The 27,688-nt window shown below is 41.1% G+C and overlaps 2 protein-coding genes across 2 annotated transcripts; both read right to left on the reverse strand.

Moving 5' to 3' along the window:
• Positions 1 to 274: 274 nt before the first annotated feature.
• On the reverse strand, positions 275 to 2,884 carry LOC144704441 (krueppel-like factor). Its single transcript, XM_078576862.1, has 2 exons — positions 2,598 to 2,884; positions 275 to 434 (listed from the first exon to the last, which is right to left on the reverse strand). Exons 1-2 carry the CDS (start codon positions 2,842 to 2,844, stop codon positions 400 to 402), a joined length of 282 nt encoding a protein of 93 aa, XP_078432988.1. The 5' UTR covers positions 2,845 to 2,884; the 3' UTR covers positions 275 to 399.
• Positions 2,885 to 23,944: 21,060 nt separating this feature from the next.
• On the reverse strand, positions 23,945 to 27,284 carry LOC144704206 (very-long-chain 3-oxoacyl-CoA reductase 1-like). The gene is made up of 3 exons (XM_078576522.1): positions 26,472 to 27,284; positions 25,783 to 25,852; positions 23,945 to 24,343 (listed from the first exon to the last, which is right to left on the reverse strand). The coding sequence occupies exons 1-3, from the start codon at positions 27,110 to 27,112 to the stop codon at positions 24,086 to 24,088; spliced, it is 969 nt and encodes a 322-aa protein (XP_078432648.1). The 5' UTR covers positions 27,113 to 27,284; the 3' UTR covers positions 23,945 to 24,085.
• Between the last annotated feature and the right edge of the window lie 404 nt (positions 27,285 to 27,688).

A 27,688-nucleotide genomic window follows, 5' to 3' on the forward strand; every position in this document is an offset into this window, starting at 1 on the left:
TCTCTAGACATACTTTATACTTATGGACCTGAACTGTTCGATCTCGTTTTCTGGGCGGCTGCAATTTCGCCTATTTCTCTCTCTTCAGAGAGAGATGCGCTACTCTCGCTAACCCTGAATTGTTTGACCATCTTCACTAAAGAACTGTGATCTCGGGATGTCTCTCTCTAGAAATATTCTTTATCTCTGGAGATATATAAACTAGATTGATCTCCTTCCCGCATATACCCTTCATATCTGTTGTGAACAGTTTCTAGTAGTGAACTCATCCATGTAAAAAACCACAGTTCATCCCTGGCTGAGAAAAAAAATTCATTCCAAGAAAATACTATACCATGCAAGTTGGTCTATGATGGCTGTGATAGAAGATAATGAGATGGACTTCTGCATCGCCATCCTTCATTTGTCAAATTCCCAGATGACGCCTCCGTCTTCTGCAATTTCCGGAAAACCGTTTCATGTTCAGAGCTCAGAGAAAGAGACAGTGAAAGATAGAGAAATGGATGCATGGATATGTGAGTGGATAGATAGAGATATAGATGCATGGAGAGGTGGGTAGATAGATAGAGATATGGACGCATGGATAGGTGGGTAGATAAAGATATACATGCATGGATAGGTGAGTAGATAGAGATATGGATTCATGGATAGCTGGGTAGATAGAGATATAGATAAATATTGAGTGACCGAAAGAGAGTTTGAGAGATAAACAGAGATTACGGGAGAGACAGAGAAAGACATGGATATGGACAAAGAAAGAGAGAGATTGATGGAGGAGTTAGAGAGTTAAAAAGGGAAAGATTGATGGAGAGCGACGGATAAAGACATGGATATAGACAAGAGTAAGAGACATTGACAGAAATTAAGGGAAAGAGAGATAGAGAGATAAATGTAAGGATTGGAGGAGAGATAGAGAGAGACATGGATATGGACAAAGAAAGAGATAGATTGATTTAGAGAGTTAAAGGGAAAGATTGATGCAGAGAGATGGATTGAGACATTGATATGACAAGAGAAAGAGATATTGATAGATAGACATAAATAAGAATAGATAGAGAAAGAGATGATAGTTGGGGAGAGAGTTATAGAGAAAAAGACACACTGATAGACTGGGAGATAGATAGTTAGAGACATAGACAGGGAGATAGAGTAAAAGCGAGGTAAAGAAGGATTGAGCTAAGAAAGATTCTATGGCAAATAGAGAGTTAGATGCATGGATAAGTAGGTAGAAAGATATAAGTAGATTGCGAGAGAAGTATAGAGAGATAGATTAAGAGATAGACTGGGAGAGAGAAATATAAAAATTGAGGAAGAGAGATAAACTGAAAGATTAAAGGAGAGTGAGATAGAGTTTTAGCTAAGCTGAAAGATTGAGGGAGGGTGACACGGAGTTAGAGAGACAGAGATAAATAGAAAGATTGACGGAGAGTAAGACAGAGTTAGAGCTAAGCTGAAAGATTAAGGGTAGATTGAGACAGAGTTAGAGAGAGAGATAGAGGTTAACAGAAAGGTTGAGAGAAAGGGAGGTCAAGTTAGAGACAGAGATAAACAGAAAGATTGAGGGGGAGTGAGACAGAGTTAGAGAGAGAGGGAGATGAACAGAAAGATTGAGGGGGGAGTGAGACAGAGTTAGAGAGAGAGGAAGATGAACAAAAAGATTGAGGGGGGGAGAGAGAGAGAGAGAGAGAGAGGGAGATGAACATAAAGATTGAGGGGGAGTGAGACAGAGTCAGAGAGAGAGGAAGATGAACATAAAGATTGAGGGGAAGTGAGACAGAGTTAGAGAGAGAGAGAGATGAACCAAAAGATTGAGGGGGGGAGTGAGAGAGAGAGAGAGAGAGAGAGAGATGAACAGAAAGATTGAGGGGGGAGTGAGACAGAGTTAGAGAGAGAGGGAGATGAACAAAAGAATGAGGGGGGAGTGAGACAGAGTTAGAGAGAGAGGGAGATGAACATAAAGAATGAGGGGGGGAGAGAGACAGAGTTAGAGAGAGAGAGGGAGATGAACAGAAAGATTGAAGGGGGGAGTGAGACAGAGTTAGAGAAAGAGGAAGATGAACATAAAGATGGAGGGGGGGGGAGTGAGACAGAGTTAGAGAGAGAGGAAGATGAACATAAAGATTGAGGGTGGGAGTGAGACAGAGTTAGAGAGAGAGAGAGATGAACCAAAAGATTGAGGGGGGGAGTGAGAGAGTCAGAGAGAGAGAGAGAGATGAACCGAAAGATTGAGGGGGGAGTGAGATAGAGTTAGAGAGAGAGGGAGATGAACATAAAGATTGAGGGTGAGGGGGGGGAGTGAGACAGAGGTAGAGAGAGAGAGAGATGAACAGAAAGATTGAGGGGGGGAGTGAGACAGAGTAAGAGAGAGAGGCAGATGAACAGAAAGAGAGAGGGGAGTGAGACAGAGTTAGAGAGAGAGAGGGAGATGAACAAAAAGATTGAGGGAGAGCGAGACAGAGTTAGAGAAAGAGATAAACAGAGAGATTGAGGGAGAGTGAGATATAACCAGAGAGAAACAGATTGACAGACAAACTGGGAGGTAGAGAGAGAGAGAGAGAGAGAGAGAGAGAGAGAGAGAGAGAGAGAGAGAGATGGACCTTCGATCTTCTTGTTGATCCAGACCTCGACGAGCATCCCGGCTCCGACGCCGGCAGCGCAGACGGCAGCGGACAGGGCGAGGGCAGAGAAGGTGGACATCCGGGGGAGGAAGTAGTAGTCGGGCACCCGTCGAAGCTTCTTGGGCAGCCTCTTCTTCACCACGGGAGCCCCCGTCGACTCCTTCCCACCCCCCAACGTCTTCCAATCTACGTTCTTCAGCACGTCCCTCGTCTCCTCCGTTCCCATTTCGCTGAACCCACAATCCCCCCCCCCCTCCTTCCTTGGCCTCTTTCTTCCTTGGCCTTCTTTCTCTCCCATAATATTTTTTAGGGCAAATACTATGAAAGAGCCCCAACTTTCACTTTTGTAAAGAAAGTAGCCCGAGCTTTCAAATTTGTAAAAAAAAATAGCCCGGACGAATGAGACATCGCCACTTGGCGTCCAAATTTTTTTCCCCACCGCCGGTCAAAGGGTGACGCGGATGCCACCGTGGCGCATAGGTGGACTCCATGGTGGCATCCACGTAACCGCGTGACCGCGGACGACGCCGTGGTCCGTCCGCCCATGCTGCCGCCCGTCTCCTTCTCCCGCCGCGGCGAATTTGTCCGCCGCCGCATCCGGCCGCCGCCGCCGCTGCGGCCGCCGCCGCGCCGCGTTCGCCACCGCCGACGCCGCCCGCTGCGTTGCCGTCGACGCCGCCGTCTGCCGCCGCCGACGCCGCTCCTCTTCCGCCGCCCGTCAACGCTGCCGGCGTCAACGGGCGGAGGAAGAGAGGCGGCGTCGACGGCGGACGGAGAGGCGGCGTCGGCGACGGGCGGAGGAAGAGAGGCGGCGTTGACGGGCGGCGGAAGAGGGGCGGCGCCGGCGCGGCAGACGGGCGGCGCGCGGCGGGCAGACGGGCGGCGTCGACGGCGAACGCCGCGGGCGGCGCCGGCGGCGGCCGGAACGCAGCGGCGGCGGCGGAGGCGGGCGGCGGCGGGGGACGAATTCGGCCGGCGGCGGGAGAAGGAGACGGGAGGCAGCGTGGGCAGATGGACCACGGCGTCCTCCGCGGTCACGCGGTCACGTGGATGCCACCATGGAGTCCACCTAGGTGCCACGGTGGCATCCGCGTCACCCTTTGACCGGCGGTGGGGAAAAAAAATTTGGACGCCAAGTGGCGATGTCTCATTCGTCCGGGCAATTTTTTTTACAAATTTGAAAGTTCGGGCTACTTTCTTTACAAAAGTGAAAGTTGGGGCTCTTTCATAGTATTTGCCCTATTTTTTATAGTTAGTAAGATGTTATGAAGTTTGTTGGTGTATATTTATGTTTGATAAATGGGTATTTCTATTGGGTTGTGTTTTTTTTTTTGGCAAAAAACACGGTGCCAGGTACGGCCAACCCAAAGGTTGTGCTTGTAGACCGATCCAGCCGTGCCCATAGACGCCACCCAGGGAAGTTTTATATATTAAGTGAAGTGTTTATAAGAGTTTATTGGCGTGGAGCGAGCGTAAATGTCCCAATTACACCTGGACCCTACTCGCCCATGCCCATGCAAAAAAACAAAAATATACAAAGGTGATACCGGTGCAGCTCCCGGACAAGGCCTCGAGCGCCCATAGCATGCTCGTGTCCTTTGGAGGTGGTCATGCATGGAGGATAAGTAGGGAACGACATGCCCGGAACGTGACGGGACAGATGACGACGCGTGATGAACTGTGACGTGACAAAATGTTCGTCATGTCACCGTCTCGTCACACATCCAAGGGTTCTAAAAAATTCCGTCACGTACCCGTCACGTGTCCCTTGATCCTCATTTCATCACATCACTGTCACTGTGACGCAGTCACCGTCACTGGTGATGGAAATAATGTTATTTATTTTATTATGTTAATAAACATTGTAATCTAATTTCTACTTCTCTGCGTCGAACTGGGCGACGAGTGAGGATGAGCGAGGAAGGGAAGCAGATGGATGGAAGAAATCTCTTCCCTGGCCATGGTGGAGAGCCCTTGGCGCCGTAGTATGGCACGTTTCAGGGAGTGGCAGGCTTCGCACCCACGGCAGCTTCGGCGCTGGCCATGGGGTTTCCTCAGCCTGCGTCACCGCCGGGGTTGATCTCCATTGCGAGCGCGCCTTGATTGTTAGTTGTTCCTACTAAGGATTATTGTTTTTCTAGCTTTGTTTACTTGCGGTTGTTTTTTGATCAATTTTTGTTATTTCGTGGTGGAATTTTTGTTTTTTCTCTTATTCGTGATTTCAATTTCCTACTAAGGATTATTGTTTGTCTAGCCTTGTTTATTTGCAGTTGTGTTTTGGTCATTTTTTGTTATTTCGTGGTGGAATTTAATAAAACAATAAAAATTTTACCTTCTCTATCAATAAATTTGATATTAAAATACATTAAAAATCTGTCACGGCCATCATCTGTGACGGACATTTTGTCACGTCACACATCCAGTGTATCCCGTCACCGTCACGTTTCCGTCACGGTGACGTGTGACGTGACGGATGACGTTTGACGATCCCTAAGTATAAGGAAGTCCTCGCGCCATCATCAGACATCATCGTGTAGGTGTGCAGAAAAAGAGGGTACATCAGTTATGCGAGAGGTCGCGCACTCCCATATTCTGTTAAAATTGCTGTATTGAATCATCTTAGTAGATTGCTTTCTGTCTGGTGGGTTTCAATTCCAATTCTTTTATGTTTGATAAGGGGGTTGTCTCCATTGATTTGTCTTGAAATTGTGTTCATATTGTTGTATTTAATGATCCTGGTGGACTGGTTTCTACCCAGTGGGTTTCTCTTTTTTTTTTTTGGCAAAACCACAGTGCCGGGTACGGCCAAACCTAATGTTGTGCCCGTAGACCAATCCATCCGTGTCCTGGACGTCACCCAGGAGGGTTTTATTTATTGAGTGAAGTGTTTTTCAATATTTTTAGGCGTGGAGCGAGTATATATATCCCAATTACACTCGGATCCCACTCGTCTACGCCCATAGTTTAAAAAAAGAAAAAATACATAACTGATACCTTGCAGGCGCTCGGGGAAGTGTGGTCGTCATCGTCCCTCCAGAGCCACCCGGTGGTATCAGTGTAGGTCGGGAGAAATCCTTGCCTTCATGTCATCAAGCGGGGGCTGAAGTGCATGGGGGGCGCTAGTCAGGGCGGGTACATATGTTCCTCAAACTCCACCGTTCCACGCGATTCTCCAATCCCGCGAGCCTGCCGTCGCGTGGGTTCGTCGGGTACGGAGGGTCGGTAGGCCGAGACGATCGACTCAGTAACATCCCCTAGTTGTAGAAGGAAGCGCCTGCCAAGAGAGAAAGACAGAGGAGGAGGTCCGTGCGTGTACCGCGTGATTGGCTAGGGCGTCAGCGGTCTGGTTGCCCTCTCGTAGCTAGTGGCGAAAGCACTTGATTCGATGATGACACCGCATAATATCCTGTCATATGCGGTGGAGGCGCCACTAGGAACATGTACCTGTACGAAGCATATCAACTAATACCCGTGAGTCCGACTCTACTACGATATTGTGAAGGTTCCGCTCCTCACAGAGGAGTAGACCATCACGTATCGCCGTAGCCTCGGCTACTGTATTAGTCTGTACTCCATAAAAAGAAGAGAAAGCGAAGAGTATACTCCCTGCATGATTCCGAAGGATACCGCCTCCCCTAGCTGGTTCCGGGTTCCCTTTGGCCGTGCCATCCACGTTCAATTTTGAGGATGTCAATTGGCGGTGGGAGCCAATAAACAATCCTGTACTGAATGCGGATAGGGGCATGGGTCACGGGCATCCCTAAGGATCCAAGGAACTCGCAAGCGAATGTTGAGCTGCCGTCTCGGGGGGGATGAGGCGGTGAATACGGCGTAGCCATAACTTGACCCGACGTAGGATATCCACAGCGCGCATGGGTGTACCTGCAAAACGACAAGAGTTTCGCCCTTTCCATATCTCCCATAGTAGATAAGCTATGGTGATGTATAGGATGGGGCACCGTTTAGAGTGTATTGGCGAGAGAAAGAGCTTGCCAAAACACTCAAACGGGGTCAGTAGACGCCAATGATCTGTGATTGGGCGCCAGCATGCCAATGCTACCTCACTATAAAAGAAAAGGTGATCCATGGTCTCTGTGTGGGGAGTGAAGGACAGCAATGGCAGCGTGAAGGTAGCGAGTGCCCTATACGGATCACTCGATCGTCAGTCGGGAGCCCTCGATGTAATAATTGCCAAAGGAAAAAGGAGACTCGCGTAAGGATGGCCGGATGCCAGATACGGCGACCCCAATGCTGTATAGGGGATTTTGGGCGAAAGTGTTCGCAAGAAGAGCGGCACGTGTAGGCTCCATCAGATGCGAGTGTCTAGATAGCAGAGTCAGAACTCGAGTCCAGTGGTGTAGTTTGGACCTCAGGAAGTGTGTCAAGGGGGAGACCGTGTTGCTCCCAGAGGTGTGACGTATTGCCTCTGAGCAATTGAGTCACCGTGAGTCTCACTCGGTGTGGAACAAACTGGGGGTGGCAAGCGAGGGGCTCATCAGCATGCCAGGTATCATACCACGCACTAATGTCACCTCGGCCTATATGCCAGCGTGTGACTTGAGCCATCTCAAGCCAATGGCGCTGCCACGCCCACCACCTCCTAGATCCCCGAATATCTATCTCGCGATGTGCCCATTAGCCATCTTTGGCGTGGATAAAATTCCCCAATGGGGAGGATATGGTACGCATACGTCATACAAGCTTCTTTTGAAGCGTGTCCTGGACGTCTGAAAGTCGTCTGATCCCTAGACCTCCTTCTTCCGTCGGCCGACATGCTTTCTCCCAAGAAGCCCAGTGATGGCGCATCTCTCCCTCGAGGTGACCAGACCATAGAAAATGCGCACATATGTGTTCTACAGAGCGGAGAACGGTAAGAGATAGTGAATGGACCGCAAGGGTATGTAACGGGATACTCATGAGGACATGTCGAATAAGTTGGATACGGCCTCCTGGGGAGAGGAAACGAAGTTTCCATTCCTCTAGCTTCTTTCTAAGCTTACCCAGCACGGCATCGAAATAGTGATGACGAACGGGGCCAAGAAAGATAGGGCATCCAAGATAATCGAACGGAACGCATCCTCGTGAGAATTGTGTATAGTGATGGAGTATCTCAGTGCGCCTTATAGTGGTGGAGGGTCCCACTATAAAGCTACTCTTCGAGGCGTTAATGAGCTGGCTCGAAGCGTGCTCGTACGCGGTAAGGACGCTCATAAATTCCTTAATGGATTTTTTAGATCCATTGAGGAACAAGATGGCATCATCAGCAAATAGTGAGTGCGAGAGAATCAGTCAACCCCTCTTCGTAAAGTACGGCTGGATGAGGCCTTGGTTGATCGCCCGCGTGAGCGATCGACTGAAGACCTCTTCCATCAATATAAAGAGGGTAAGTGAAATAGGATCACCCTGCCTGAGCCCCCTCGTAGCCGTGAAAAAGTCAGTGGAATTTCCATCCATCAAGAGGGAGAAGTGATTCTCCCTAATGCAAGCATCGACAAGTGCAATGAACGCCTCCGTGAATCTGAAGCGTCGCAACACTTCGAGGAGGAAATTCCACTCAACTCGATCAAAGGCCTTCTCCATATCAAGCTTGATGATGACATTGGAGCCCCGGATACGAGTGTCTATGGACTGGGCTAGCTCATGCACTAGTGTGCTACTGTCATGGATCAGTCGACCCTTGACAAAACCACACTGCTCTGGCGAGATAAGTCTATCAAGGAAGCATCCTAGTCGATTTGTAATGATCTTAGATGCGACTTTATAGCATACATTACAAAGACTGATGGGGCAAAAGTCTCGAAAGGAAGTTGGAGTTGCCACTTTTGGAATGAGGGCTAAAAAAGTGGATTTCCAACTGCGTGCGATGACTTTACTCTTGAACACCTCCTTGATAGCTAGCACCAAGTCCGTCCCTACAATGTCCCAGCACGCTGTATAAAATTCTGCGGTGAATCCATCCGGTCCTGGGGCTTTGTTACGGCCCAAGGAAAAAACTACCTCTTTGATCTCCGCTCAGGTCGGAAGGGCTAGTAAAAGTGCATTGTCTTGGTTGGTCACCAAGGAAGGAATGGAGGAAAGAAGGTCCTCGCTCATAACAGTAGGCTGTGAAGAGAGGAGTGAGTGATAGTACTCCACTCCTGCGGCTGCCAGCTGGTCAGGATCTTGACTATACGTCTCCAATAGGGTCGTATAGTTCGGGCACGCTCTGTGACGGATCGAGGTGTGAAAGAAAAGTGTGTTTCTATCACCCTCTCGCAGCCATTGGATACGCAATTTCTGGAGATAAAATATCTCCTGTCGTCGCATGGCATCCTCAAGCTGCTCTCTGAGACGTAGCTGGCGCTCTCCCATGTCATATGTCCAGCACTCTTGTAGGTGGCAGTCGACATCAGCTAATTTCTTTTTAAGTTCTTCGACCGGTGAATGGACGTCGCCAAAGACGTGACGGTTCCACCATTTGAGGTGGAGCTTGAGGTTCCTCAGGCGATAACTGAAGTTCTCCATAGGGGATGTAGAAATCGATCAATGCCAATGGCTACGTACATAGCTATGAAAATCACCATGTTCTAACCACATATTTTGGAAGCGAAAGGAGGAACGCCGGACCCGATGACTCGATTCTGGGAGAAGGAGGATCGGTGTATGATCCGAGTAAAGTCTCGGAAGGTTCTCTACTGTGAGGGTACAATGCATCAATTCGGTACTATTAGTAAAACAGGGATCAAGCCATTCGTATATACGCGCGTCCGCTTGACTTTCATTGCACCAAGTCCACATCTCCCCTATGGTCGGCGGTTCCACTAATGAAATCGCGTGGATAAAGTCATTGAAGGTGTGCATAGAGCGTAGCCTGAGGTGGGCGACCCCCTTGGCGCTCCCTGTTGTCCCGTATGTAGTTGAAATCTCCGGCTATAAGCCAAGGTAGATCAACTAGCTGCGAGTGGGAGTGAATGTGTTGGGCGAGTTCCGCTCAGAGGGCCTCTTGCTCGGTGGATCTATGCAAGGCATACATGATAGTAAGTATGTAGGGCTTTGGGGAGTGTGGTACATCAAAGTTGACGTACCGTGTCCCTTCGGCCAATAGTGCGATCAAATATTCTCGCTTCCAAAGAAGCCAGAGCTTATTTGAGGGATGGCATTAAACATGGTCCATCCCGAGTTTCCTCGCAATGGAGTGGGACTGGTCCGATGTGATCATCGGTTCGAGGAGCCCCACTATGCCTAATCTGTGCCTAGTGATAAGGGATAGGAGATGTGTTTGGGTGAGAGGGTTACCGATCCCTCTTCAATTCCAAATGAGAGTTGGAATCATAGATCTATCGGCTCGCGTGACGCACCCGAGATCGGGTGTTGTATGTACGGCGTGAAGGTGGAGGTGGTGCCTCCGAATGGTGTCTCGAAAAGGAGAGGTATCCATATCAGAGTCCTCCGAGAAGGAGACATCGTCCTCCTCTTTTGTGGAATCCCGACCACTAGTACCGTCGCCCATGTCCTCCGAACTAGTGAAAGTGGCTTGACAGTTTGTCAAGCTTTCTATTTGGTCAGAAGGTATATGTGATGGGTGGAGGGCGGGTGTAGAGGCGGGGGAAGGATATGAGGGGATGGGGCCGAGTGTGGAAGCTGGGTGGGGGTGCGAGGGGATGAGGGGAGGTGGATCGCATGATGGTGGAGAAGGAAGTGGAGAAGGAAGTGAGTCTCGAGGAGGTGGAGCATGGGGCGATGGGGCGGGTGGAGAGGGTTGGGGAAGGGCAGCGGGTGAGTGACGCGAGGAGGGGGAGAGGGGCGGGGAAGGTGAATGGTGGGGTGGGGCGATAGGAGAAGCATGGGACGGTACAATAAGAGAGGACGTGGGAAGCGGAGTAGGTGGTCGAGGAGAGGCGGTAGATCGGGTGTGGGGAGATATGGACCTAATGGGACGTGTGTCCGTAATGGGAATGCTATCCTCGGGAACCTCAGGTACCGCTAGTAGGGAAAAAGTATTCGAGGTCAGTGGGGCGACACTGACCTCCTTGCCCTTACGGGAGGAGGCATCTCTAATCCGTGGTAGGGTTTTGGGGCGCTTCTCAGCACCCTTCCTCACCCACTGGGAAGTAGAGGGGGCAGGCTTAGCCGTTGGAGGCTTAGCTGCCCTGCTGGCTCGTGGGAGAGAAGATGATGCAACGGTGGGTTGCACCGATGTAACCACTGGGCGCGAACCGAGTGACGGTTTCTCGACAGGTCTTCGCCCTTGGGTGACGGAGATAGTTGCGGCGATGTAGTCATCATAAGCCAAGGGTGGGAGGTATTCCTCCTCAGTGGTAGGAGTCTGCGTCGCCTTTTGGCGACATGTGTGAATGGTATGACCTAGTACGGTGCAGTGTGTACAAAACCTCGGGAGGTTTTCATACACCACGGTTTGACGTATCGTCTCATCGCCATTTCGAATGAGTATCATGCGATGTAGGGGGGCGAGTAGGTCCACCTCAACACATACTCGAGCGTATCTGGGACGGCTAAAAAGTTGGACATCTTTGTCCGCTCGTATGAAAGTGCCGACCGCGCTAGCAAGAGATTCCAAAGCCGTAGGTGTGAATAAATGCGGTCATCGGCCAGGAAATCCTATCCACACCGGGACGGAGTGGGGAAAATGGTCGCGTGAGCTCCTTGTTTGCTCGGCTGTCCAGCGGTATTTATGCATCGTGGAGTCATTGATCGTCCATGTGGTGCGGCTCCATGCCCGTCAGAAGTCATCCTCAAGCTCGAATCGAATAAATACGCTCTTGTGATTCCTTGCTCCAATGACCACCGATCCAAGGAAATTCCCTGGTGCTGCATAGACTCTCGTGATCTCATCTATGAGCGGTCGCTTCGTAGCGAACCACCCGATCAGTGTATGGGCGAATGGCGCTGCCATTCGTGTTACCTCCTCCTTGGAGAAGGTAACTAAGCGTACACCCTTAGAGTCAATGAAACCCCTAGTCGGGATCGTGTCGTCGTAGATAGGGGGAAGGGTAGGTTTGGGGAGTGAAGTAGTGGATGGTGCATGGGTGACGCCCGCCACTCTCGCTGCCCAAGTCATCTTCGGGAGTAATCCCGTGCCGTTAGACGCTACTGTGGCCGGCTTGAGGGGGTCCTCGGTGGCCGGGGTGGGGTGGGCATGGGCTCCTGTGTCCGGGTGATGCAAATCAGTCATGACAACGTCCGTCCGTGAGTCTAAATCAGTGGCAACCGAGGCAACCAATTCGGCTTGGAGCGAGTTAGTGGAGTCATTCTTGTTGACTTGGTCAAGGTTGACCAAGTCACAAGGGGTGACTCGAATAGACTCTATCAAGTCGGGTGCATCGGAGTGACCAAATGATCAATCGGTGCGGGTTTGACCGTGCCATTAAGGGGAGGTGTAGAGGTCAATTCTGCAATCGAGTTGACCGTGGAGTCAACACGGTCAACGTTGACCGTAGAGTCCACACGGTCGGCGTTGACCCGGGTATCAAGGGCTACCAACTCCTCACAACCCGAGATGTCTGAGTCGGCATGGTTGACTTGAGCCAGGTTGACCGAGTCAACTCGGTCAACGCTCGCCAAGTGTGCAGTACCCATGGAGTTGACCGAGGCAAATTGGTCAACGTGGTCTACGTTGACCAATGGATCAATATGGGTCGGGTCAACCAGGTCCACCAGGTTGACTCGGCGAATATTGACTGAGTCAACTAGATAAGATTGGTCAATATTGACCGAGTCAACTCGGTCAGTATTGACCAGGTCGACCGGGTCGACTCGGTCTGGCTTGATCAAGTCAATCGGGTTGACTCGTGTGTGATTCGCCGAGTTGACCCGGTCGACTTGGTCGTTCGCGACCCAATCGACTCGGGCGGGAGAGGCTTAGTCGATCAGAGCGACTTGGCCGGTACCCGCTGAGTCGCCATGTGCTGAGTCATCCGAGTCGACAATGTCGACTTGGATTAACTCAGCCGACGTGTCTGCATCAGTGGCGGTTCGGTGCGGACGGAATGACGTCGATCCCGTGGTCCTCCGGAAGATCTAACGGCAGTGATGAGTCGGACTGGTAAAAAATGGCGGGCGCCGCTGGTGTGGAAGGTGCAATAAATGTGGCTGCTGACACAGGCGGCGTTGAACGGTCAATAAAAGTCGAGCGCTGGCGCTAAGTTCACCGCCAACCGCCCAATTTTTTGAATTTCCGGGGGGTCCATCGGGAGTCCACCATCCGGACCGTCTAAAGCGTGACACCTGTCGTCACCGACGGTCCGGATGAGTGGGCAAACGACGCCCGCAGTAATGATGGCGGGCGTCTGCGCTAAACCTAGTTCTTTTTGGGTTTTTAAAAAAAAAAATTTATTTCGTTTTTTTAATAACGTTAGATCCATCCAGGCCGTCGGAATCGACAGCCTGGATGGATCCATGCGGGGACGCCTCCAGCTCGCCCATCGATGACGTGTCCTGCACGTCGGATGGGCAGCTGCGCTGGTCCCACTGGCTGCCTGACGTGTCGGACACGTCAGGTGGCCAGCTTGGGACCACGGCTGAGTCAGTGGCCCGCATTGGATTGCGGGCCGCGATTTGTATTTTTGTGATTTTTCGGCGAGGGCGAGTTAAAAATTTAAATTTACATGATCTAAAGACGTAAAAATTAAAAATAAATGGTACCTGTGAATTCTCCTCGCCAAGACGAACAGTTTAAGTCCAAATTCCGTAATATTTCCTTTTGTATATTGCTCGAACTTTGAGAAATAAAATTCGGAAATGAAAACTTACCTCCAATCTTGAATTCCCTCTAGAACGAGCTATACTGATCCGTTTGAGGCGATTTTTGAGTTGATTCCAATAGATTTCCGCCTTCCGAATCCAATGAGACTGGTTTCAGCTCGTTCCAAGATTGGACGCGAAAGTTATAAGCAAATCTCCAATTACGAGGGATCTACCATTTTTCCCCTTTTGAATTTGGGCTGATTTCCAGGTTGTCCTTTCTTTTTTACCCAGTGGGTTTCAATTTCAACTTATTTATGTTTGATAAAAAGGGTTGTCTCCATCAGTTTGCCTTAGAATTGTGTTCGTACTGTTGTATTTAATGATCCTGCTGGTCTGGCTTTTGCCTAATGGGTTTCAATTTCAAGTGCTTTATGTTTGACAAAGGGGGTATTTCCATTGGTTTGCCATAGGATTATGTTCATATTGCTGTATGGAATGATCCTAGCGGACTGCTTTTTGTCTGATGGGTTTCAATTTCAAGTCAATTTCAATGAAAGTGGGTAGTTCCATTTTTTTGCCTTGGAGTTGTGTTCATATTGTTGTATTGAATGATTTGGGTGGACTTATTTCTCTCTAGGATTTCAATTTCAATTCAGGCTCGCACCAAGTATGTGAAAATTCAGCTCTCCCCATTCCCCGTGGGGTGTGCAATTTTGGGGCAAAACCTTGCACTGCACACTGCACAAAATCACACATTCGGGGAAATTGATTTAAAGTTGTATGTCGTGTACATATAGTACATCTACTGTGAATTTATTTTTCAAAATATTGGCAATAATGAGTGTATTTGTATCAGATCTTAGGTAGGCATGAAATGTTCAATAATAACTTAATAACTTTGAAATTACCTCTATTATTCACAACATCCTTTATTTTATAGATATGAGCATATTATTAATGAATATGAGGTAGACATAAAACAGTAGGTAGAATTAAATTTGGAATGGATATTAATCAAATAATAATCAATATTTTATAGATCAGATATTAGCCAGATAAGAATTATTTAATAATAGCATTATAAAATTTAAAATACATGTATAGTTCTTGACATCCACCACTCTTAGATTTTAATGAATATTTTATAGACATCAGATATTAGGTTGGCATTAATTTAAAATAGATGATAATAAATGATTTATGAATATTTTTGTAAGTTAGCTATTAGGTAGACATGATTTTCTTAATAGTAGTTTTATATTGAAGCCAGCCACAATGACATGACATGTTTTAAGTTCATTGAATTAAAACTTTCTTCATTAATATTCTAGGGTGATTTTTATAATGAAGTCCATGAATTCATGGAATGACTTACAAAATTATCATGAGATCATAATAGAATGATCACTAGTCTTTAATCATGTATTTTAAATATGCATATTTGAAGGATACTCTAGAATGACATTAAACTATAGATAAGTATGGTTGGTACTATGGTCATTAGTATGGAGGCACCAATGACAAACGATGGGCACTCATTAGGGAAAGAGTTCATTACATTGATACGTACGAATCCCTGAATAGTATTATACCTAAACATCAATCAGGTTGTTTTATATCACTATCATATAAGTGGTGTTTTGAACTAAGACACCAAGGACATCCTATGCATGGTTGGCTATATTATTTACTAAGATTTACTAGTTTCTAATCACATAATTCAAACACGTGGCAAGAAGATTATGAAGGTGATTTAGTGTTCAAGATGGGAACACTTGCCCTCGATGTAAGAGGAGATTGATTCAAGGTGAAGATGCATGAAGTCCATGGCCAGGGTAAGGTGTTCTCTAATGATGTATGTTATGCATCAATACTAATTGTATGACAGATTAGGGTTTGACAATTAACCATACCTTAAGTCACTCGGGAGTTTCATGTAGATGAAGAATTATACATATACAGTAACCAATAATGTCTAAGGTTCCATAAGAGAGTTCAACCACTACTATTTATTTTCTAGAGCACAAGGCGTAGCTTGGCATCCGACAAGCTGGAAACTTAACCTAACAATTGGGTTAAATCGATCCTTAATTCATTAATCTATATGTTAGGCAATGATAGGCCACAAAACTAATTACTATAATGATACATGGGACTTGAGGCTTACACACATAGGATTAATGGATGTTGGTGGATATACTTAAAAATATGCGGGCTTTATGAAAAGAGGGACATCCATTTTAGGCTCTCATGACAGCAATGCGTAGCCCCCTTTCTTATTTCTTTTTCAATCCACTCACTCAACATTGATAGAATTCATGGTGAGAAGATCTAGTAGATCTTCAAGAAGACTTGGAGAAGAAGAATAAGAGGAGATTCAACCTCACATTGATCACATGGATACATATAGAGGTTGTGCATAAAAACAGCTTCAAGAGAATCTCACAAGGAGCAAGTCATGGGTGAAATTAGTTCCACATAAGGTATTATGATTATATGTTATTTTATAAATAATCTGAATCAATTTCCATTGTCCATTTTTAAGAATAGATTTATAACCTAAAGAAACCATTATAAATATTGACATACACCCCTTTATATATAAACGAATTTACTAGTTTTATTCAGATATTAGGGGAAGATTAATTTTTAGCAATAGCTTGATGAATCAAAAAATTCATTTATCATTCTTCACATCCACCACTTATGTATTAATAAAATGTTCATTTGTTATAAAAATCAAACATTAAGCATAAATGAAATAATAATATCTTAATAAAATAATAATACTTATTATATATATCAGACAAGAGGAAGATAATAATTTTTACTAAAAGATTTATAATTTTAAATATGCTTTCTAATGATACATAGTAATGGATTTATAAAATATATTATATCTTATTAATTAATGTTTATCAAAATCAGATATTAGATTTCCATGAATTTTCAATACATATTATTAAAACATTAATTGATATCATATACAAGGTAGGGAAAAAATTTAAAATAATATTTTATATGTTTGAAAATATATCTATAATTCTTGACATCCAACACTTATAGATATTCATAAATATTTCATACAAAGTAACAAAATATTAATCACTATTGAATAAACATCAGATATTATGTAGACATCAACTTTTAATAGATCCTAGTAAATTATTAATTAATATTATATATATCAGATATAAGGTAGACATGATTTTAAAATAATAGCTTTATTACTTGGAAAATTCAAATATATTTTTTGGAGTTTACCACCAGTTGATATAAGTCATTATTCTATAGACATGAGATTTGAGGTAGACATGATTTGAGAATATGTATTAATATATTATTAATCAACATTTATATACATTGGAGAGAAGGTAGACATGATATTAAAAATATTTTATTGACATTCGGATCTTTTAATATTTACTTTATACCTTTTGAAAATACCTTTGTAATTCTTGTCATCTACAGTTTATATAAATGAATTTTTTTTAAAGATATTAAAAAATATGTATATCTATCCTACACCTAAGATGTCAGCCAGACATGAATTTCGAATTTATAATACCAATTTTAAGGATAAATGAATTCATAATATTAGTCTTATAACTTTGAAAATACCTTTATAATTCCATTCATCCACAACTTATATGTATTAATAAATATTTTATAGATATGAACAATGTATCAAAGAAGATTATTTAGATATCAAATACTAAGTGGGTGCGAGTTTTAATAGATATCAATGTAATATTATTGAATATTTTATGAATATCAGGTACAAGGTAGACCTAAATTTTTAATGACATATATGTAACTTTTAAAGTACCTTTATAATTCTAGACGTCCACCACTTTATTGATAAATCAAAATCAAATTATTAATAAATATTTTATAGACATCATCTATAACGTAGACATGAACTTTGAACAGATATTGAGAAAATATTAATGAATATTTATATGTATCAGACATTAAGTAGAAATTATTTTTCATAATATCTTTATAAATTTGAAAATACATTTATAATTATTCACATCATCCACTTCTATATTTTTATGAATGATTTATAGATATTAATAGGTATTTTATCAATATTAAACAATATTACTGAATATTTTATATACATCAGATATTTTTGAATAGATGATGAAAATGTTTAATGATATTTTTAAATTAAGGGGCTAATGAATAACCTAAGATGGAGGTGAATTAAGTTCTCTAGCTGTATTATCCTTTTCTTTACTAAGTAACGTATGATTTTTTTAACTAGGAAATTATGTAGAGGAAATGGGAGACAAAGCTATGTTTTTTAGACAGCTTAGGCCAATCCTTAATGCTATTTGGGGGTATCCGTCCTGAGGTGATGATGTGCCCTAACCATGTTTGGCTGAACAAGGATACCAAAAAAAGGAAAAGGTTGGAGAAACTCTGTCATCCTTGACCCCCAAAGTCTTCCAAGGGGCGACAGTGCTTGACCTACTTCAACTTGGCCCTTGAAGCCTTCTCTACTTTGGGCCACAAACCTACCCTTAAAGCCTCCTTTTTATGGCCCCAAAGCATTAATCTCACTGAAAAAAATAATTTAACAATAAAAATATATTTATGAACAATATCCCACATGACAAGGTATAAAAATATATTAGTATATAATCAGTCTCCTTAAGTAGTATTCAAGACAAGCTATAATTTCATGTATTTCAACATGAATACTCTTTAAGATAATAATTTTTTTAACTTAGATAAAAATTAGTAAATGACATTAAGACCTCCGTGCAGCAGAACCTCCCTGTTTGTTCTCACTCTTTCCTCTAGTCATCTTCTTCTCCATGTTTCTTTTTGGATGAAATTCGTTGAATAATATCTGACCATTAATGCTAAGAACTAAAATATCTTCTTCATTCCTGCACAAATGATACAATTCTAAATTGTATGGATTTTTAACATGATTACCAATTTTTTTATCTCAGAAAAAAAACCAAATTTAGTCGATCTCCATAGGTTGATCTTTCCACATTCTTAGTCAACCGCTTGATTCCTCCATGTCCAGGTTCAGACCCCTGTAACTATTTCAAAAATTAACCAAAATATGTGATTCCAAGTTCTATGGATTTGTAAGCATGTAAGAAACTAGTTATAAGTTAAACACAACCTCAAAATTGACCTAAAACGTATATTAAAAATATCAAACTTATCACAAGGGCAGAGGACATGTAAAATTCAGATGTCAGCTTTATCTCCTTTGTATTGTATTAAAAAAGATGACTCCAAGTTCTATGCACTTGGACTGGTGTAAAAAAAAAATACTCTTGAGGAAATGCTGAAAAGCTGCTTGAAAATTTCTTCAGAGAGTGAAAGATCTCTTTAGCTTTTGGTCTGTAATTTTCAATTATCAAGGAGAAAGGGGGGTTTGAAATTAGGGCTCAAAACTATATATATGGACTTAGACATGTGAAAGGCCACAATGATAATTTATCAAGACTCCAACAATCACATGTATTGATCATGATTATACAATACGAAATAGTAATCATCTTAATTTCAAGTTTTTATATTTACCATTATGACATCATTTCAAAACACCTCTCGATTGTTAAGACTAAAAACTAATTGTTATGCCAACAACCTCAGCTTTAAAAATTCTTTAAATTTCAGTTGTGTTTTTTGTACATCATATTTCTCAATATATCACCATTGGATACTAATATCTTCCGGTATTTAATCTTCATTAGATTATTGATAAATTCACCCTTAAATACCCGAAGGTAGTAGGTAGGAATTTGAAAATGTTATTAAACAAATCAGATGAGGTAAAAATTAGAAAAATATTTCAAAATGTTAGAGAATATGTTTACCTTCATGTCATTGAAAGTTCACATTCTAAATCTACGATTTGAATTTTTCACCATATGGTCAACGGAAGCACACTTTTAATGTAACTAAGGACACTATTTGGTCTTTACTTACAATCAGTAAACTAGTTGACTAAGGACCTATTATTCTTGGTCATGAATCCTATTAAGGCATGCATTATTTAGAACATTCATCAGACTACATTATAAAGTTTTTTACTAAAATGCTTGTAAAGCTTGATCTTAAGATACTGATGTTAGGTAGGATGAATTTTAATTATAGATTTATAAAAATCAAAATACCTTTGAAATTATTTGCATCCACCAGTTATAAGATATTCAAATTTTTTATATATAAATACTAATTAATATTTTCAAAATATCATACATTAGGTGGACCTGAAATTTAAATAAATCCTAAGAAAATGTAAATGAGTAATTAATATATATCATCTGTCAAGTAGACATGGGGTTTTTAGTAATAGCTTAATAAGTTGGAAAATACCTTTACAAATCTTGACATCCACCACTTATAGATATTAATTAGTATATATAGCTATTGAAATATAATGATTACTTTGAAGCATCACATATTAGGTTGTTATGAATTTTAGTAGATATTTATCAAATATTAGTAAAAATTATTTATATTTTATACATTAAGCAGCAGGAATGTTTTAATAATAGCTATATAAAATTTAAAATATCTTTATAATTTTAAATACAACACTTTCTAGATATTAAATAATATTTAAAAATATTTATTAAAAATAGTGAATATTTGATAGACATCAAATATTTGTTAGGCATTAATTGCGATTAGATATTCTTAGTTAAGTGGCCAAGGTATGAGCTAAGAGGAGGGAACTAGTTATTTTTAAAAAAATTCAGTCCAATCTAGTTAACTATATGAAATATGATCTAACTATCTAGGGAATGAGATACATGATATGTTATACTCTTTTTTATACAAATTAAGCTAGTCCTTAATGATGATGAACCTTACCAAGTTTTTTTATGAATGCCTCCCAAGCATAAAAATAAAAAAATTCAGTGAAGTTCTTTAGTCCTCGATGCCCGAAGTCTTCTGTGAAGCGATGATGCTTGATCTTTTTTACTTCGCCCCCAAAGCCTTGTGTATATTTAATTAATCCAACTACTTACAGAAATGCAGATAATTTCAACCACAGATTTTAAGTGTATTCAATATAGAATAAAAATCATTATTTGTTAAAAATCTTGTCGGAGAACTTCCAGATGTTTCCTCATTCTCTTGCATGTAATTTTCAAACTACCACAGGGGAAATATGAATTAACTATCTAAATAATCAGATAAACCTGAAGAATGAGCACACATTGATTTGATGATGATTGTATGAGTAAATCTCCAGAGTTAGCTGCTTTGTTCCTCTAAAAGTTCTTAAATTCTGTGTCAAATGGCAGGATTATATATGGCATGGATTTGATAAATAAAATACAAAAATAGCAAAATTTTAAATAATGCTCTTCAGAGCAAAGTTGATAACAATGTGAATCTTGGGTCTTAGTGTTCTCCTCCTCCTTTTTTCTTGAATTTTGCATCAAAGTTGTAAAATTCAAAAGCTCATGATTTTTTTATAATTGCGAGGAATAACTTATGTTTTCAATAATAAAATTCAAAAACGAATAGGGGAAGCCTAAAAATGGTGATCTTCAGCCTAAGGTCATTGACTGCCCAAATTTTAGGGTGCAGCATTTGTCTACTTGTAACTTTGCAAACCTGCACCACGAAACACGATTCCAAATCCTATGTAAGAAAAAAAACTTACTGTGCAAACTTTTCTCAAAAACAGCCTGTAGATTTCTACAGAAGGCCAGATGTGATGCTTGCTCTTTATAATAATATCTTTACCTAGGGAGAAAGAAGAGGTAATGTTGAATGAGGGCTAGATCTGCCTATATGAGCTTCGAATGTGAGAGAGGAAATTATGTAATTTTCACAAACCTATCTTTTTAATACATATAATTTTGAGAGGAAAACTAAGCCAAAATAATTTCTTGTATTTTGGATTGGAAAAATTATAACTTTGCCACAAAGTCATAAAAGGTGAGACCAATAATTTCATTTCCTCCATGGATTATACATAAAAATACTACAAAATTATTTTTGATATCTGTAATCATATGCTTCCAACTATTTTAAATATTTAAGTTTATTAACATGTACTTAAGCTCTTATAAAATAATTCATTAATTCATATATCAGTATCTAATGTTGGTGGATAAGTCTATGTTGAGCCTTATGTTTCAATTTCCAATGGGGCCTAATTAACATGAATGTTTCACCAGAGACGTACGACCTGGTTATCAGCATCTCATAAAAATATCAATGCCTAACTCAATGATTTTTATAGTTGACCAGATGGTCAAACACTATGTCCTTGCATAGTTTGAATCATATGTAGTAGATTATGTTCATATGCATAATCCTGATGTCAATAAACATGTCGGTAAACCCATTTAATGAAGGTAGAATTGGTAGAGTCCACTTTGATAGTCAAAACACATACTCAGGCATTTTACTAAAATGCAATAAGCCTTAATCTTCAGATATTAATCAAATATAAATGAAAATTTAAGATAAATCAGATATTAGAAGACATCAATTTTTTTATTTATATTATTGTTTAGAAAAAATTTTCACTAATACCACTTATAGATATTAATCAATCATATATATGTACGAACAAAATACTATGATATATTTTTATAGTCATCGCCTATTAGGTAGACATGAACTTTTAGTAGCTATAATAAAATAATAATGAATATTATTTCCACGTCAGATTTTAGGCAGACATATAATTTTAATTATATGTTGATACCGTTGAATATACCTTCTTAAATCTTGATAGCCACAACTTATAGAGATTCATGAACAGTTTTTAGATATTAACAAATATTTATGAATATTTTGTAGACATCACATATTAGGTAGACATGAAATTTGAGAAGATATAAATCAAATGATAATTAATATTTTATATATCAGATATTAAGTAGACATAATTTATTTAATAATAGCTTTATACATTTATGAGTACCTTAATTAATTTTTACGTCAATCACTTATCGATATTCGTAAATACTTAATAGATAGTGACAAAAAATATGAATGGATATTTGTTAGGGATCAGATATTAGGTAGACATAAAATATTACTAGATGTAAAAAATATTAATGTCTAGATATTAAATAGACATGAAATATTTCCAGAATAGCCTTATAAGTCTTGATATCCACCACTTATAAATATTATGAAATGTTTTTATGGATATTAGCATATATTAATGAATATTTCATCCACGTTATATATTCAGTAGATGTGAATTTCGAATATACATGTATATATATTAATAAAACGATAATTAATATTATATGTTAGATATTAGGTGGAGCTTAATTTTTTTAGTAAAATATTTATAACTTGTGAAATACCTTTATACATATTGGCATTCACCACTCCTAAACATTAATGAATATTTTATAAATATTATAAAAAATTAATGTATATTATATACATCATACATCTGGCAAACACTAATTCCGAATAGATGTTGATTAAAATTCAATGAATATTATGTATATCAGCTATAGGTAGACATGAATTTCTTTAATAATAGCCATGTAACATGGATAATACCTTTTAAAGTTCTTCATATTCTATGCTTATAAATATAACTTAATATTTAATACATATTAAATTAATATTAATGAGTATTTTATTAATATCAGATGTTAGGTAGACATAAATTTCAATACATAGTACTAAATATTAACGAATAATTTATAAATAATAGACATGGGATGTATATGAGTGATTTTAATAATGACTTTATAGCTTTGAAAGTACCTTTAGAATTCGTCCCACAACCACTTTATAAATATTAAGGATTAAGGACGTAAAATTGAAATAAAAAGAGAAACAAAACAATATTAAAATAGGAAGAAAAGAAGACGATGAAAGGGACAAAAGGGCAAAGAGAAGAAGTGAAGGAAGAAATAAAGAAGAAATGAAGAAAAAAGAAAGAAGAAAATAGAAAGTGTGAAAAGCTAAGAATAAACGTCACATAATTGAGGAAGAATGGAAGAAGAAAAGAAGACAAAAATAAGAAGTGTAGAAGAGGAGAGGGAGAAAAGAGGGGAAGGGAAAAAATGAAAAAACAAACAAGAAGCGAAGAAAGAAGAGAAAGGAAGAAAAATAAGACTAAACGAGGCAGAATTGAAGAAGAAAAGATGAAAAGAGGAAGAAAAATAAATGAAACAAAGAAGAAATGAATCCACATATAACTAATAATACAAATAACTGATCTATACATTATCCATTTATCAATAAGAAGAATGAAAATATCGGTGAATGATCATACAAGGAAACAGATGTAGAGGACGAACGCGAAGATAAACAGGAAGAACATGAAGAGGAAGAAGAAGGTGACTTGGTGTTCACTCGCCGAAATTGCAGTCATCATTCGCGTAAATAACAGGTCATCAGCCGTATTTTTCATAAATATTGACCCAAAACTTCACAATCTCATTGGATAATGCAGCATGGTTTCTCCACGTTGGATAAGTTCAAAAAATCTCACCACACTGCTCATCGCATGAAAGTATACAGGGATGAATGGAAACTATGTAGAATCAAAAACCCGGGTGGCGCTTTCTCTCTCCACTTGATTTAATCTAGTGAAATCCATCCCATCCCAAGGAAGAAATCGAGTGAAACGAGACAAACCCCAATGGAGTCAAAGATCGTTTCTCTCAGGAATGGTTCATCCACTCATTTATAAAATACAAAGAAACCCATCGTTAGGAGAACAAGGTCGGCCAATTTTGAGTCTTTAATAGTCTTCTAGAGAAAAAAAAAGAGTGGGGGAGTTTAAGTTATACCGATTTTTATTCCTTCTTGCGAGCGGCTTCCTTCTGCATGCCCTTCTTACGGATGTTGAGGCAGAAGTTGAGGCGCCAATTGTCGACGAGGGACTCGGGGAGAAGCGAGACGAAGCACCAGAGGAGGGAGTGGGGCCAGTACGGCGTGCACCTCACGTCGTGCCCGATCCATCTCAGCGCTGCCTTCGCGTATGCGTCCGCCGAAGGCACCAAGAAGGACGACTTCCGGATCGACGCCATCTTCGTCGCCACGTACAGCGGCACCTGCTCACATTTCACCCTCTCTATGAGTCTCACGGTTTCATATATTTTCTATCACCAGATGATGACAATGAAAATTGAGATAACGATCATCATAATTTATGAAAATTATGATGGTGATGGTGATGGTCATGATGATGATGATGACGATGACGCTAACAATTGTGATGGTGATACTGATGATGATGATGACGACGACAATGGCAAGACAGAGAGGTTGCTAGCCATCTTCAGTTGGGAGCAGATTTCATAATGAATAAAAAGGATGACTAGCGAAAACAGAAAAAAACATGGAAAATTCTAGATAAAGATGATGATGAAAATTATGATGGTGAGGTTGACAAGAAAAACCGACGATGACGAGGATCACAAATAGAGAATCCATGCCATCGTCAAATGGAAGCTGATTTCTTATTTAATGAAGCAGAAGTAATGACCATAGAGAAAAGGACAAAGGAAATTGTAGGATTATTCTACAAGATCATGGAAATTATGATGGTGATAATCAAACAAAGCTTCGTCTACTTGAATTACAGATTTCGCAGCAAATGCAATGAATGAAAATTTGACTAATATGAGACTAAGATCTGGACAGTAAACGGAAAGAAGACCCATCAAGTTAAGAGATCCTTTGATGGAAACGGGAGAAGAATCAAAGAAAATCTCCTCAGGATCAACAAGAAAGATCAGACATGGGCGTTTATCTGCCTACCCGATGTAAAGAAATTGATTTTACTAAATTAGTCAAAGTGTTGAAAAACTTGAACTCTCCGAGAATCCCTTATTCAAGAAAGAAACACATTGAAATGCATCAACATTCGTTCTACTTGACTAAGGATTTCTCGACATGTGCAATTACAGATAATTTGACCCAAAAAAAGTCAACGACTAATCAGTAAACACCAGGAGAACCCTTCAGTCAAGCAGATTTGGCGAAAGAACACATTACGCGTGAACATTGGGTTAAATTACTGTAATGTATGCAGTGTTCGACAAACTTAAAAAAGATAAGTTTGAGTGATAATTTATCAGCCAAAAACAGATTCATTGAAGAAGACGCCCTCCCAGTAAACATGAGAAGAGCACAAAGTGCAGAGGAAGATAAATAAGTTTAAAACAAGTGGAAGGGTAGGAAACCCAACACCAGGACTACTAATTGTAAGTTTCAAGACAATTAAAATTAACGTGAAAAAATCATGAATACTTTAACTTCAAAGTGCAAACGTTATTCTTAATAATTAATTTTCTATTTCCATGCACGAATTATTAATTAACTTAAAATTTTCATATTACCCATGAAAATTTAAAATTTGGCACGGTTTTGACATGGAACCGTTGAGTTTCACCAATGACAAGTCAGTCAAAATAGATCCTTGAAGAAGAACGAATAAAATAATCGAAATGGGCCAATGCATGGCGCAGAAAAAAGATGAGCATGGTACCTGACACTGCACATCAATGCCACTCTTCTGGTATTCAACGTAAAGGCACCTAGATAGCTGGTCGACATAGCTGAGAAAAAAAACAACAGATGAAATCGTTTAATTCCCCACCTGATAAAGTAATTCAACAAATTTATAAAAAATAAGAAATATTTTAATCTCCCAACATATCAATAAGCTCAAAAGACCCGAATCCAAAAACAAAAAATTAAATTGCTCCCTATCCAGAAAGCCCGAATTTAAAGCACGAACATGCAAGACAGCAGCGACAATATAAAATCAGATTACTCAGCTCATCCATTTTCTTGCATAAAATAATATGTCTCCCAATAGATCAAAAAGCTCAACCAGGCCAAATCTCAAACAGCCGAATCTTAAGCATGAACAGGAAAAACTGCACCATCAATCTCCCAACACAGTTCAACAAGTTTTTCTGAAAAATTAATTAAGTATTTGAACCTCCCACCATTTCAAATAGCTGAGAAAAACCCGAATTTCACAAAGAAGAAATCGAAGCACGGACAGGCAAGACTGCACCGTGAACCTCCCAGCAGATTAAACAGCTCAACAAAAAATGATAAAAAAACAGAAGAAACATTCGAACTTCCCAACAGATCAAGAAGATCGACGAACCCAAATTTCAAGAAAAAAAGAAGAAGAATAAAAGAGCGAAATTAGAGGAAGCTCACGCTTTGGTGGCGGCATAGATCGCGTAAAGCGGATCCGAAGGAATAACTATAGCGGCGCCGGATCCGATATTAACGATGGCACCGCGCTTCCTCTTCAGCATTCCGGGAAGCACCGCCTGAATAATCTTCGTCACCGCCTCCACATTTACCTTGATTATAGTCTTCTGCAGTTCTTGATCCACCTCATGGAAGAACTTGGCGTAAGGATAAGACACCCCGGCGCTGTTAACCAAAATCCCCACATCTAAACCTTCAATCTTCTCCCTTAGCCGCACCAACCCACCATCAAGATCCCCGGCAAGATCGATGATCACGGTTTCGATCTGGGTCTTCCCGTACTTCGCCTTCACCGCCTCCGCCGTCTGCTGAAGCTTCTCCGGATTGCGCCCAACCAGCACGAGATTGAGGCCGATCCGAGCGAACTGGAAAGCAAAGGCCTTGCCGATTCCGTCTGTGGATCCGGTGATGACTGCCCAGCTGCCGTATTTCTTCAGGTTCTTTCCCGGCCGGAGGAAACTGATGTAGACCCACCAGAGCGATTTGAAGGAGATTTTCGAAAGCGAGAAGAACCCAACTGCGGTGAGGGCGAACAGCCAAAAGGGTAGCGAGCCCAGGTACTGGAAGTACGCGCAGGCCTCCATTCTCGCTCTCCGATCAGACCCACCTCGCCAAGTTCGGAAATTTTGGGGGGATTAAAGGGATTGAGTCGTGGAATGGGCATTTAAGGCGGGCGGCAGAGGAAGAAGAAGAAGAAGAAGAAAAGGGGAGTTGGGGAGGAAGATGGGTCTCATTTAGTGGGTTGGGCAGAGTAATTAGAAGCCAACCCTCCAACCAGACCCACATAAAGGAGCGATCTTTATGCTCTTTGCATGACTACCCATCTATCTCCCTCCTATGTGTGTGATATTTTCGCTATTATTGCTGGGTGGGTGGGCAGAAAATGAGAGATAGTGATGTGGGTATTATTCAAGAGGTGGCAGATGAACAGCCCTTTTTAGAGGATTTATAATTTGTTTTAATTTTAATTTAAAACTATGGGAAAATTGGGACTTGGAAGAGGAGTTAGTGGACTTGTTGTAGAGTTGGTTTGGCCCAGCTGATGGTGGATCAGGTGAGCACCCTGACCTTGAGGGCATGTCAGGGAGTTCTATGGATGAAATCCGAGGTATGGGTGATGGAAGACTTATCAAAGAGTAACTGGACAATTTGAGGGCAAA

This window comes from Wolffia australiana, chromosome 6, assembly GCF_029677425.1.
Source record: "Wolffia australiana isolate 7733 chromosome 6, ASM2967742v1".
NCBI classification, from domain to species: Eukaryota; Viridiplantae; Streptophyta; class Magnoliopsida; order Alismatales; family Araceae; genus Wolffia; species Wolffia australiana.

What these genes read in the sequence shown, in the direction of transcription:
- LOC144704441 (XM_078576862.1), bottom strand. Translation starts at nt 2,844, where the DNA reads ATGGGAACGGAGGAGACGAGGGACGTGCTGAAGAACGTAGATTGGAAG. An exon ending in GATCAACAAGAAGATCGAAG is followed by an intron (nt 435 to 2,597) that starts GTCCATCTCTCT and finishes CGGAAATTGCAG; the next exon opens with AAGACGGAGGCGTCATCTGG.
- LOC144704206 (XM_078576522.1), bottom strand. Translation starts at nt 27,112, where the DNA reads ATGGAGGCCTGCGCGTACTTCCAGTACCTGGGCTCGCTACCCTTTTGG. An exon ending in ATCTATGCCGCCACCAAAGC is followed by an intron (nt 25,853 to 26,471) that starts GTGAGCTTCCTC and finishes TTTTTTTCTCAG; the next exon opens with CTATGTCGACCAGCTATCTA. An exon ending in GCATTGATGTGCAGTGTCAG is followed by an intron (nt 24,344 to 25,782) that starts GTACCATGCTCA and finishes AAATGTGAGCAG; the next exon opens with GTGCCGCTGTACGTGGCGAC.